We start from the raw sequence: 12,568 nt of genomic DNA on the forward strand, positions 1-12,568 counted from the left end.
TTCCCACTGGTGAAACCGTAAGTGTGAGGGACTCCGTTGATGGTGTTGTTGTGGGGTTGATGGACCCTTATCCAGAACAATGAACAGCAATACAGAAATACGCCCTCTTTACACCTGCAATCCGCTCTCTTATTCAGCGACAGAGCACCCACGTGCTTCACCGACGGCGTAGAAAAAGAAAGAGTGAGAGAGAGAGGTGTCTTGCCTTTCGAAGCATCAGACTACTCCGAGACACCGATACATGCAATAAAGAGAACAGTGGCACACACACACATGGGCGCTCGCAAACAGTCCTTTCAAGCCACACACCCACACCCCTCCCCTCCCCCCCCCCGCACACACATACACAAACGTTTGTTTACACCTTTTCCCTCTCTGTCACTCTGTGTTGTTTTGCTACAGACCTGCCGCTTCTAATCGTTCTCTACCCCCTTTTCTGTTATCTGGGCAATGGGCAGCAGGCCAGACTGGATCCGCTTCCTCGCCTCGCTGGAGAAGCGAGGGGTTCGGTTTGATCAGGTGCAGTACGCAACTGACCGCCAGGAGGTCATTCGCGCTACGGGCATCACGGACGCGCTGAGCATCGCGGTAGTCGAGACCGAGTGGCAGCGCCGCTGTAGCCACGGAGGGGATGCCGCGGATGCGATGAACCTGGATCGCCAAGGCTTTTCTGCAAGTAACCCAACAGGCGCTCGTACTTTGGCACCGCTCCTTTCTCCACCAGCACCCAGAGAAGGCGGGTCGACTACACTTTCCAGGGCTTCGAATGGTGGCGGTATTGACCTGCCAGCTCTCCACGATGTGTCTCAACTGGCAAAATTGCCTGAGGAGCTGCAGGACACTGTGTTGGCGACTGAAGTGCTAGCAGCAGCAGTGGGACTTGGTGGAATGTTCCTTCAACACACGCCGGCCTCACCCGGCACCTCGAACGGCATCAACACCAAAGACGGCTTTCACATCTCGCCGCTGGTACCGGCGTCGATGCGGAGCCTGTGCGAAACTGTCCTGCCTATCGCTGACGCCTTCGTGGCGCTTCGCTGTATCGAGAAGGCCGAGTACACCAGTCGTAGTCTTGTACTCATGGCACTCGGCGAGGTAGTCTCTGAGATCAACACGAGCTACGCGTATCAGGTGTCGAGGCTGCAGCTGTGGAGTGAAGGGCGGCCAATGCCGCTGATGGGCGTGGTGTCGGAGATTCTCCGAGTCGGGCATCACGTGGTGCGACTGCGACAAGTACTGCCAATGGATCTGATTTCTACAGCCCTCGCTGATGTGGCGACAGCGGCACCGAGCTCCTCGACGTTCGCCTCTCCCACTACCGGACTGGTAGGCCCCCGCATCTTGAACCATCTGTATGACCAAGTGAATAAGTACTCCGGTAGTTCCGAGGACCATGAGCTGTTGATGCTGCTACTCCGTCGCTCGCTCGTCCCGTACCTGCGTATGTTGCAGCGGTGGATGCACAGCGGCGTGCTCGACGACCCGTATGGTGAGTTCTTCATCTCAGAGACACACCACCCAGCAAGACCGGCCCCGACGGCTGCAAGCCACCAGCAGCTGCGACACACTGGTCAGCTCTTCTTGAATGCCTTGGCGTCGACAACACCAGGTACTGGGCGCGACGGTGAGCTCGGAGCCGGCGGCTCTAGCACTGCTTTCCAGGGCCGATTCGGTCCGCACAGACGTGCAGCTGCACAGCAGGACGTAGTGGCCTTCGACCGCCGCTTCTCCCTCAACAAAAGCCTCGTGCCGGTGTTTCTCAGCACACCAAGTCGCATAGCCAAGATGGTCTTCTTCGCTGGTAAATACTGCTGTCTCTTGCGAGAGTATGGTGCGGCACTCCCGGCGTTTCGTGTTGCATCCTTGCCCGGCGGTGCTGCTGGTAGTACTTTGTCCACTGCGAATGCGGCAGCCGCCGCCGCCACATGCGGCGCCGATGGTCTTGGCGAGGCCTTCTTGACCTGGAGTGGAGCGGACCAGCTTCAACGTCAGGTGCAGGAGTCCTTTGAGATTGCTAGCGGTGCCGTGATTCAACTACTGTTTAGCTCCTCTGTTGACTTGCTTGGGCACCTTAAGTCCCTGAAGCTATACTTTCTCCAAGAGCGGGGTGACTGGGTGGTCGACTTCCTCGACAGCGCCGATAGTCTACTCGCTGAATACCCGGATCGCGTCAAGCAGTACTCAATGCAGGTGCTTCTGCAAGCCGCCGTGGCCCGCAGCTGCGCGAGTGACCCCTACCATGACCTGATTGGGTGCAGCTTTGCGAACTGCACGCTGGAGGAGCTGCTGCAAGAGCAGAATCGGCAGCGCGACAGCGGTCGCGACGCGACGACTGCGGGCGTCAGTGACAGTGCGACAGCGACGCTACCGTTCCGTCGGAACATGGACGGCGGCGGTGGCGAAGTGGAAGCACGGCGCAGCCTGGAGCTGCTGCAGCTCGAGACGGACCTGCAGTGGCCCTTGACCCTAGTGCTCGATTCGAAGGTGACGCATCGCCTCAACGTCATCTTCCGGTTGCTGATTTGGGTGAAGACGTGCGAGCGGCGCCTATGTGAGTTGTGGTATACAAACGAAATCCTCGGCGAGTTCAGCGCTGCTTATGGGCTGAAGCACCAGTTTGTGCAGTTTCTACGCCAATTCCAGTTTTACGCGGCCCACTTTGTGCTGGAACCGCTCTGGAGTCGCCTCATCGCGCGCATCGGTCAAGCAGATAGCGTTTTCACCATCTCACAGGCGCTCACGGAGTTCTTCGACGGTGTGGAGACGGGCTTGGTTCTCTCCAGCACGCAGCGCTTCCGTAGTCTGGCGCACATTCTCGAGCTGACAGAACGGTTCTGCGCGGTGGGGATGCACAGCAGTACCGCAACGATGCCGCTGATTGATGCAACGCTGCACTCCGTCGAAGACCAATTTCTAAGTGCGCTGTCGGAACTCGCCTCGCCAATCGGACCTGACTACCCGCAGTTGGTGCCGCTCTTGACGTGGATTGACTTTAGTCGCTTCTACGACCAGAACAACGTCTACCATGTTCAGCACGGCGCAGCAAGCTCGGCCGCAGGCCGTAGTCTGTGAATTTGACGGAGAGACAGGTGTATGGAAACGTCCAGGGCTGTGCGGACGTGGGCGTGTGGGATGAAGTGGCGGGCCTACCCTTCACCAGCATCGCAACCTCGTGCCCTTGATGCAGTTTAATTGTTTCAGTCATACCCTTTTCTTTCTTTTCGCGGTCGCTAATGTACAAGTGACCCACGGACCACGAGCATAACAGTGGAGGTTTCGCTCATGTGGTTCCTTCTGAAGAGCAGTAGAGGGGTGACCCACCATCAAGTGGTACATAGTAGAGGCTGAGAAATTCAAACTTCTAGGTGCAGATGCCTCGCTTACTCCAACACATGCAGGTTAACCTCTTGTCCCAGATAACAGACATGTGTTAGTGGCGATGCGATGATGTGGTGCATTGGTCTTTTTTCCCTGACGGTGCAGAGGTTGGGGAACAACAGCGACTGTATCGGGCCACCTCAATTACGGTGTCTTCCGCGAGCTGCGCAATGTCTCTATCGAGGAATTTTCGCTTTTGCTGTTTCGCTTTCCCTTTGTGCATTTCGTGTTGATTTCTCCTCACGCGAGACACGCCTCCTCCACTGTAGTGCCGGCGCCCACCCACCTCCCCTCCCTCCCTCACTGTTTGCCCTCGAACCACTCCTGCATCACATTGCCACTTTTTCTTTGGTGTGTCTATGTTTTTCGTCCTTTCCCTCCCCCATTAGGGATAGGAGAAGGAGGAGGCCTGGGGGTGGGGGCGGCGAGTGAAACGACTACATCAACGACACATCGACAACAAGGGCCGCAACATACTCGCAAAAAAAAAAACGGCCCGTCCCTCCCTCTTCCTTATGTTTTCCTCTCCTTTCTGCTGTGCATTTTTCATTTGCCATGCGGGTTACAGTCCGCAGCAGCTCATAGATGCATCACTCCATCCCTCCTTCCCCCTCCCCCCACACAGACAAACAATCACACGGAGAGCAGGAAAAAGGGAGTACCACTAAGTGTGGCCCCTCTTCTGGGTTTCTTTTCGTCTGTGGACTCTCGTCTTTTGAAAAACGTAGTCACGTCGAATTGTGGGCGGCTCAACGCATCGTTTTTCATAATCACTGGAGGACTACCCAACAGACGCACGCCGAGTTGCGTCGTATCTCCTCTTCCTTACCTCACTGTTTGCTATGTGAGTCGTGCTCCTGGTTGTGCGTGTCGGGTGTGAAGGTGAAGGATTTGTCTCTGAGTGGAAAGGACCAAAACTGAGCAGCGCAGAGAGGAGCATTCACACGCTCGAACGCCATCAACTTCATCACGTTCGCAAGGATCGTTCGTCTTGGCAAGAGATTGTTTTTCCGAGAGAGGCATACATATGCGTGGTACCACTCAATCCCTCTTCCCCATAGACGGGTTTCTCTTTCCGCGCTGTGCGAGGTGTTTTCTGGCAGCGAGAAGCTAGAGCCGTGCTTGGTGGGGCCGGGGAGCAGTGGCAAAATGATGTTGCTGAAGGTGCTGGGAGTAGGACACCTGGTCAAGATTTTTCACACTATTGCTCTGAACGCGACGGCTCTTTACAATGAAGGGGTGCAAGTGTAGGTGTGGGACTTCGGTTACCAAGAGCGCTTCTGGCACGAATGACCACCCTGCACCCAAGGGTACGACTGTTCCATGTGCTTCGTGGGTGTGAGCGAATACCAGCCCGCCCAGCTAGCCTGGCGGGAGCTGCACAAGCTATTAACTGATGCTGCGCCGCTCAAGCTGCCGCTTAGCATGTGTCTGAAGAAGACTGTTTGCGATCCTCACACCAGCAAGGAGGAGTGCGTCGAGTTGTTACAGCTGACGAATGGACAATACGAATTCCTGAGCGGTTTCACACATCTCGTTGTTGAGGCCGACAAACAGTAATGCGGTTGTGGACTGGCTGACCAGGAACTCGAGCGATTGCGTTATCCTCAGTGGGGTATACGCCAAAGAGATAAGCAACATAGAAAGTGAAGGGAGCGTGAATAGCTTCAAGGTCATCCGCGTGTTCGAAGAAAAGATGCATCGCATCTCGCAGTCGCCTCTTTATCTCGGGCTCGTATGCGGGTAGCTGTTACCCCTACGTGGTGCATCGAGCACTTTTCGCTTGCTCGCTGTGCGAACAGACGTTCTTACACGCTGGGGCTTTTTGGACAGCTCGTTGTGCGCTTGTTGTGCCATTACGTTGCGCCGATGTGGTGGGCGGCGTCGCAGGACAGGAGTACGCCAACAATCTAAAGGAAAGCGCAACGACTTACGGCGCAATTCTCTTTCTTTGCCTATTTTAGCCTTTTCTTCCTATATCATTTGCATGGTGGCGCTTTATTATTATTATACATGTTGCGTCACCTATGCCCCCTCTACCCCAGTCCCTCAGCACAGTGGATCATGGCAAGCGCATTGCCGTCTTCTAGGTGCCACCCAATTCCACACATCTTCTGTTACCTGCCATCTCTATGCTCTGTTCACTCTTTTGTGCTGCTGAACTTCCCTTTCGATGCCCTCGTCGGACGAACGCCAGCAGAACGAAGAGGAGGGTGTGTGTGTGTTTTGCTGCTACCCAGGGAGAGAGAGCCGCTCGTCGTCACGGGGTGGCCTTCCCTTCTCTTTCCTCTCACTGAATGTCTACACTTCCGCATTGTATCTTCTTGTTTTGCTGCTGCGAAGCGGCGACAGTGGGGAAGGTGGGACGAAAGAAAAAGAAAGCGAAAACGAACAATGCCGGGTGGTGTAGGAGTCTACTATGTTGTTGTTACGCGTGTTTCGCGCCGCTCTCATGATGGCGGTACTCTTTCGCACAGCTTTTTTTTTGTGCTATTGTCGCTCTTCAAAGAGGCCTGTGTCGAGGAGGTAGTTTGCCTCATGAACGCGCGCGTGGCCCCTCCCCCCCCCTTGTGCAGTGTTGTGGGCTATCAGTGCCCCCTAGAGTCTCCGTTGTGGTGTTTCCGTTTCGGTTCCTGCCTTCCTCTTCATGACCTCTTTCCACTCTGCTTGCTTATCACGACGCTTCTTCCTCTCTCTCTCTTTCTCACACGAGGTCAGCGCCTCCACAGCAGCGCACGCTCACTGCTTCTGTTGATGAGACACGTGGGGTGAACCGCACCCCCTCTTCTTCCCACCTCAGTTGCAGTGTGCCTAGACACGCCCATACAAACGAGAGCGGTGCTTTGCTTCGGGAAGCAAAACACGCGAAGGCTACAATGACGTTCAAGAAGAAGACGTTCAAGCAGCGCATTCGCACGAATGACATGAAGCAGAGGCACCAGATTGGCTTCAACTTGCGCAGGCGCATAGGTGCCGCTCGCCGCATCTACAACCGTTACGACTCTGTGGACGACGGGGCCCGGCCGATGGAGGTGATCATGTCGGAGATTGCAGAAGGTACTGCAGTGCCCAGTCAAGAGGCGTGTCTGGACCCCCGCCGTCTGACAGATCTGCTGCTTCGCCCAAGTGAGACGCCCGTGGGCCACAAAAGCGCATCAGCGAACGCCAACGCCGCCACCCCTTCTTCTGCTGCTGGGTCGACGTCGAATGGGAGCAGCCCTTCCCAGCCGAAGCGGGGATCGTTGAGGCCGTCTGCATGCCTTTCCTCCGTCCCGCTTGCAGCCGAGAAGGTACTGCCGTCGCTGCCGTTAGCTGCGGATGACCCGCTTGCCTTGCCGGATACCCGCGTCTTCGAGGAGGAGGAGCGGCAGTGCCGCCTAGCGCATGAGACGGCGGTGCGGCAGAAGGAAAACAAGAACCTGTACCGCCACAGCGGACAAGCGTATCTATTTTGGGAACGTATTGAGCTTCATCCTGCTCTCCTGAAGGCGCTGCGGGACCTGCATTTCACCCACCCCACCCCCGTACAGGAGGAGGTGCTCCCAAACGTCCTGGCAAGGGTCAACGAGGAGCTCTCAAGGAAGCTGAGTAGCCAAGGGGAAAAGAGGAGCAAGAAGCAGAAGCGCGCCAGTGGCGCTGCTGGTAGGGTTGGCGAGGATGTTGTGGTGTCGGCTGAAACAGGCAGCGGTAAAACGCTTGTGTTTGCGCTGCCCATCTTGCAGGACCTGCTCACCAAACTGGACAAGGAGGAGGTTAGCGTCTCTACCCCTACTCCATGGGCCGGAACTACCGGTGGGAGGGCGGCAGCGCTAGCGGGCTCGGACGGGGCTGCGGTACGGGCCGAACCACAAACGGGATGCCAAAAGCGCATCATGCACTCCCTCATCATATCCCCAACGCGCGAGCTCGCGCTCCAAATCGACGCGGCGATTCGGCAGCTGACCGAGTGTGCGCCTCAGGTCGTGGTGGGGTGTGTGGTTGGCGGAATGGCCCAGGAGCGCCAGCAACGCGTCTTGAATCGACACCCCCACATTCTCATCTGCACCCCAGGTCGCTTGTGGGACTTGGTGCAGAAGAACGAGGGCTGCTACCTCGGTCACAGTATCAGCCGCCGCCTGCACTGCGTGGTGCTCGATGAGGCAGACAAGATGCTGCAGTCGGGTCGCTTTGACGAGCTGCAGACGCTACTGGCGCGCATCCACTGCGAGGTGCTGCCGGCGGGCTTCGTGCAGGATCGTGAGGAGGGTGCCGAGGCGGGCGAGTTCTCCGTCGAGAGCGGTCGCTGGGACCCTGAGACGGCGACGTTTATTCCTTTTGACAAGGAGGAGGCGCCTCCGACAAGGTCAAGGCTGGTGAAGCAAAAGTTGGACGAGGGCGTTGCCGCGGCGACAGAGGCACCAGTGAAAAGGACGCAAGGCAAGCGGCGCCCTCGCGAAGTGTGTGCGGCGGAAGACGTCTTGTCCAATCCCACACAGAGGAGGAGGGGAGAGGCAGCCGCTACAGAGGCGGAATCGGCAAAGAGGCAGAAGACGTGTAAGTCACTCGCGGATGAGTCAGCCTGCGTGAGAGCGGAAGAGGAGGAGGGGGCAGACGACGAAGAGGAAATGGAAGACGAGTATGGCCACAGGAACGGCGAGACGGAGCGGGGCGGGACTCGTCGTAGAAAGGACGAACCGCAGCCTATCCCGATGCCGCCTGAGCCGGCTGCGGGGCACCGCGTCATTACCTACGTAACCTCGGCCACACTGTCGCTGCAGACGAACTACGAGCGGCGCGACTTCTCAGCCCGCAAGAGTGTCATTCGCACTTCGAACGCGGATGTGCTGAACAAGGTGCTGCAGCAGCTGGAGATCAAACCCAGTAACGCGCAGGTCTTTTCCCTGTCTGAGTCAGCCAACGTTGTTGCACGCATCAACGAGACGTACCTTCGCTGTCCCGAGAATAGCAAAGACCTGTACTTGTACTACTTCCTCAAGACTTACCACAACGATCGCTCCATCGTCTTTGTGAACGCCATTTCCATGCTCCGGCGCTTGGTAAAGCTGCTCGAGGTGCTGGGTATTGCCGTGGTGGGCCTGCACGCCTCGATGCAGCAGCGTCAGCGTCTTAAGTTCATTGACAAGTTCAAGCGCGGTGACATCCGCGTCCTGGTGGCCACCGACGTGGCATCGCGCGGTCTCGACATTGATGGACTCAAGTACGTTGTCCACTACCAGGTGCCACGCACTACCGACGCGTACATCCACCGCTGCGGACGTACGGCGCGCTGTGGCGGCACCGGCCTTTCCGTACTGCTCGTCAACGCTCAAGAGCACATGTCGTTTCGCAAGCTCATGGAGTCCCTCGGCCGCAAGGAGAGCGAGGTGGAGACGTTTGCAATGCAGGCGACGGTGGTGCACCAGCTTCACAGTCACCTGCGTATTGCGTGGCAGATCGATAAGCTTCAGAAAGAGATTGGGAAGTCCCGCGCGAGCAATCAGTGGGTAAATCGCATGACGAGGGAGGCGGACCTGGAGACGGACGACATGTACGACGACACCGCAGACGCCGAGAATCGCGACAAGCAAAAGGCCATTCGTATCTTACAGCGCGAGCTTCAGCTGCTGGGAAGGAAGTTCACGGGGCAGTATGGCGGCAAGGGTGCCTTCCGCACGAGTGCATGGGCTCTGGGCGCCGAACAAGCAGAGCATCAGCTGAAGGTTCGTGCCGATCGTCAGACGATTCGCCTGAACAGCAAGAAGGACTTCGAAAAGAAAGACAAAGTGCACAATTTGCCGCGTTCGCGGAGGCCGAACGAGTGACAGCTGAAAGAAAAGCTCAGCAACGGAAGGAAACCGGCACGACATCTTCGCACTTCCACTTTGTTTTCCTGTTGGCACTGCCTGTTCTTTCTCCTATTGGCCTCCTTTCTGCTCTGTACGCCACACCCACTGTGTCCCTCTCTTGCTTCTCTGGCATGCATGCTACGCGGGTTCCAAAAGGAGCTAGTGCAGCGACACTCGTACAATGTGCGGCTTGTAAAATGGTTTTTTTTTTCACCTGTTTCCTGGGTGGTAAGGGGCCTACGCGAAGGCACAGATTAAGATCGAATAAGAACGAGCGCAAGCCACCACACTCTCAGTGCTCACATCGCGCCTTCTGTTTTTCGGGTAGTGGTGGTGGTGGCTGTGTTTCTCTTGTGTGTTTTTTTTTTTCTGTTTGTTTGTCTTGTTTCGTTCGATTTTTATTATTTTTTTTTTTTGTTGGGAGTGCTGTTGGCGTTGAAGCTCACACCACGACTTTTCTCTTTCGCGGCGCTCGTTGGAGTCGAAAGGGCAGGGAGGGAAGATCTGCATGCTGGTGCGGCGTCGTGCTGGTACACCTGGGAGCCTCGCATGAGTACACTGCTGGCTGGGTCATCGTTGCCGCTGCCGAGATGGGTCAGCGAAAAGGATACGGTCAAGGCCAAGGTCTGCTTCACCTCTGAGCTGCACTACCGTGCATGAACTGACGCGGCAAGGGGGACAGCCATCCTGAAGACGTGGCGTCCATGTCACTTTCCGCCGCTTCAGCTACAAAACAACGAAAAAAGCTGGGAATTCCGTCATAGAAAATGGAGACTCCTTAGTGTTGGTGAGGCGACGTATCATTTTCCCCGTACTTTTGGCCTGCTTTCGCCTGCTACTCCTCGACGTACCCACACGCGCACACGGCATGGAAGGACACGCGTGAGTCTTCGCACTTCCCAACAGGCTGTGGCGCGACAAAAACGCTTCAACACCACAACGACGAAATCGACCTAAAAGCGCATTCGCGAAAACAAGTAGCAAACAGAAGGAAAAGGAAACTCACCGCCCTTCAACTTAATGCGCCGTGCTGGGCTGTGCACGGTGGCACGGACAACCGGTGCCGTCGGCAGCGCTGTGGTGGACCAGGCGCTTCTGTCGCCCTCACCGGTGTCGTCGCTGCCACACAACTACTCGGGCATGTCGGCCCAACGCCGCCTTCGGCACTCCAGCGGCCTTTTCGCGTGCAGCCGAATCGTTCGCTTTGACCTGCGCAAGCACGAGATGGAGAAACGACGTCTTCGCGAGCTGGAAAGGGCCGGCATCAACCCGACTGATGACGAAGACGCGCCGTGGATCGCCCCAGAGGAGCAGCAGCGGCTGGACGAGGCAGAGGAGCAGCGACGTGCCGAGAGGGAGGAGCAGAGGCAGAGCTTTATGAAGAAGCGCGCCGAGGAGGATGCGGTGAGGCGGCGGAAGTTCAAGGAGTTCCGGGCAAAGCAGATTGCCATGAGTCGGCACCGCAAGGAAACGATGGCAGAGAAGAAGGAGGAGACGCGGCAGCACCGTCAGCAGACGAGCCGCGTCAACTTTGTTGAGGAAGTGGGAGCTGCGGAGGATGACGCCAGTGTGGGTGTCGGGAGCGCCCCTGTCAAAGCCACCTCCCATAGTGGCGTGCAATAGGACGGACATACCCGCAGCAGCTCTGTTTTAATCGCCTTCTACGTGCCCTTTGAACCCGAGGCACAAGATGTCGGAGGTGATCAAGATAGTTCACGTGGACTTGCCCCATGTTACGCAGATGGTGTGGACACGCATCGTCACTGTTTCTTCCTCTTCTCTCACGTCACATGGACGAGGTGTCATACACATGCCCATCGGCGCATTACTTTCTTGCTCTCCACTCCAGCCTTCTACATCTACGGTTGCATCCTTGGCCGGTGCATCTTAGCGATGGTGCGACTCACGCGCATGTATGAGCCATGAAGCAGAAGATGTCACTCTGACCGTTGTGCTGCCGCGTTGGCGGCGTGTTGGGGATGTGCATGTGCGTGGAAGTCCATGTGTGTAATTCTTTTGATATTTGCAGCCGTGCTCTCAATGATGAAAGGAGGGCGCTCTGCACATCTGCTTCTTGCAGGCCCGTTACTTTGATGTATCCCCCATTTGTTAGCACACGTACGCGTGGCATCAGATGTCTGCTCTCACGATGTGCTGCTTTCTTCACTCACCTCTTCGTCTTTCATGTTTGCCCCTTTCCGTTTCCTTCTCACCTTATCTCGCTGTCTTGTGCATCCCTTCAAACAAAATCTCACTTGCCTGCACCCCTCCACCCTGACCAGCTCGGCTCGCGCATTGTGCAGGGACCCCCCTCTCCCCACTGAATCACTTCATCAGCCTCGCACAAAGAGATGGTTGCTGTTCGCGCGAAGGTTGGCTCCCGCAGCTACGTCCGCCAGAAGCAGCTGGTCAAGGGCAAAAAAGTGTTCAAGATCGACTGCAGCATTCCGGCCGCCGACGGCATCTTCAGCGAGGATGTGCTTGGCAACTTCGAGCAGTTCTTCCACGACAACACGAAGCTGAACGGCCGCAAGGGCAAGCTGTCTGACAAGGTCCGCCTGTCGATGAACGACAACGTGCTAACCATCACCACCACGATGGCGTACCGCAAGAAGTACTTCAAGTACCTCACCAAGAAGTTCCTCAAGAAGAAGGACCTGCGCGACTGGATCCGTATCCTCGCCACCGGCAAAGGGACGTACCAGCTGAAGTACTTCAACATCCAGGACCAGGAAGAATAACTGCGCCATTACACGTAGCCGCTGCTTTTTGTGCGCCATTTTCACGTGAAGCTCGTCAGAGCGTTGCAGCAGCGTGCGCGTGAGCGCGTGTTGTCGGCTGCACCGGTTCTTGAGTGGGATGAGTGCGCCTGTGGGCGCGGCGGCCCTTCACTTTTGTTTCTCTTTTCTTGTCTTTTTTTTTTTCTTTTTCGTCTCCTCACCTTCGCTCTACGGCACTCGTGCGATCAGGGTGCGCCAGCAGTAACATGAAGGAAAAGTAGGGGGGAGGAGATGGGAAAGAGAGCAGGAAAATCGAAGAGAAGTCGAACAAAAGAAATGTAGTGGGCGTTTGTTATGCATCTTTACTGAATCTATCAGTGCGTCTGAAGAATGAAACGTGGGCCACGTGCGCTGAGCTGCAAAGTTCACACTTTTGAGAGTTTCTTTCCTTTTGATTTTACCTTGTCAAAGCTTGAAAAAAATAAACAAGCGGCAACTTACAACAACGAAGGAGGGGGCGGAGGCGGTGCAGAGGCTCGCCCTGGGGGGAGAAGTGCACTGCTGTGATTGGATGATACCCCCAGTGGTTTGTGTGTGTGTGTGTGGGGGGTGGGATCCAAAGCGTTCGACATGGCTAGGAGGTGG

At 56.4% G+C, this 12,568-nt stretch overlaps 4 protein-coding genes across 4 annotated transcripts; all 4 read left to right on the plus strand.

Moving 5' to 3' along the window:
* Positions 1-450: 450 nt before the first annotated feature.
* On the plus strand, positions 451-3,072 carry LPMP_354500 (gamma-tubulin complex subunit, putative; the record flags this gene model as incomplete). The annotated part of the gene is made up of 1 exon (XM_010705080.1): positions 451-3,072. The coding sequence occupies one exon, from the start codon at positions 451-453 to the stop codon at positions 3,070-3,072; it is 2,622 nt and encodes an 873-aa protein (XP_010703382.1).
* Positions 3,073-6,254: 3,182 nt separating this feature from the next.
* On the plus strand, positions 6,255-9,179 carry LPMP_354510 (ATP-dependent RNA helicase-like protein; the record flags this gene model as incomplete). Its single annotated transcript, XM_010705081.1, has 1 exon — positions 6,255-9,179. One exon carries the CDS (start codon positions 6,255-6,257, stop codon positions 9,177-9,179), a length of 2,925 nt encoding a protein of 974 aa, XP_010703383.1.
* A 1,044-nt stretch (positions 9,180-10,223) lies between these two features.
* LPMP_354520 (hypothetical protein) lies at positions 10,224-10,826 on the plus strand (the record flags this gene model as incomplete). Its single annotated transcript, XM_010705082.1, has 1 exon — positions 10,224-10,826. The coding sequence occupies one exon, from the start codon at positions 10,224-10,226 to the stop codon at positions 10,824-10,826; it is 603 nt and encodes a 200-aa protein (XP_010703384.1).
* Positions 10,827-11,554: 728 nt separating this feature from the next.
* Positions 11,555-11,944, plus strand: LPMP_354530 (60S ribosomal protein L22, putative; the record flags this gene model as incomplete). The annotated part of the gene is made up of 1 exon (XM_010705083.1): positions 11,555-11,944. One exon carries the CDS (start codon positions 11,555-11,557, stop codon positions 11,942-11,944), a length of 390 nt encoding a protein of 129 aa, XP_010703385.1.
* Between the last annotated feature and the right edge of the window lie 624 nt (positions 11,945-12,568).

This window comes from Leishmania panamensis (genome assembly GCF_000755165.1).
Source record: "Leishmania panamensis strain MHOM/PA/94/PSC-1 chromosome 35 sequence".
Classification (NCBI taxonomy): Eukaryota; Euglenozoa; class Kinetoplastea; order Trypanosomatida; family Trypanosomatidae; genus Leishmania; species Leishmania panamensis.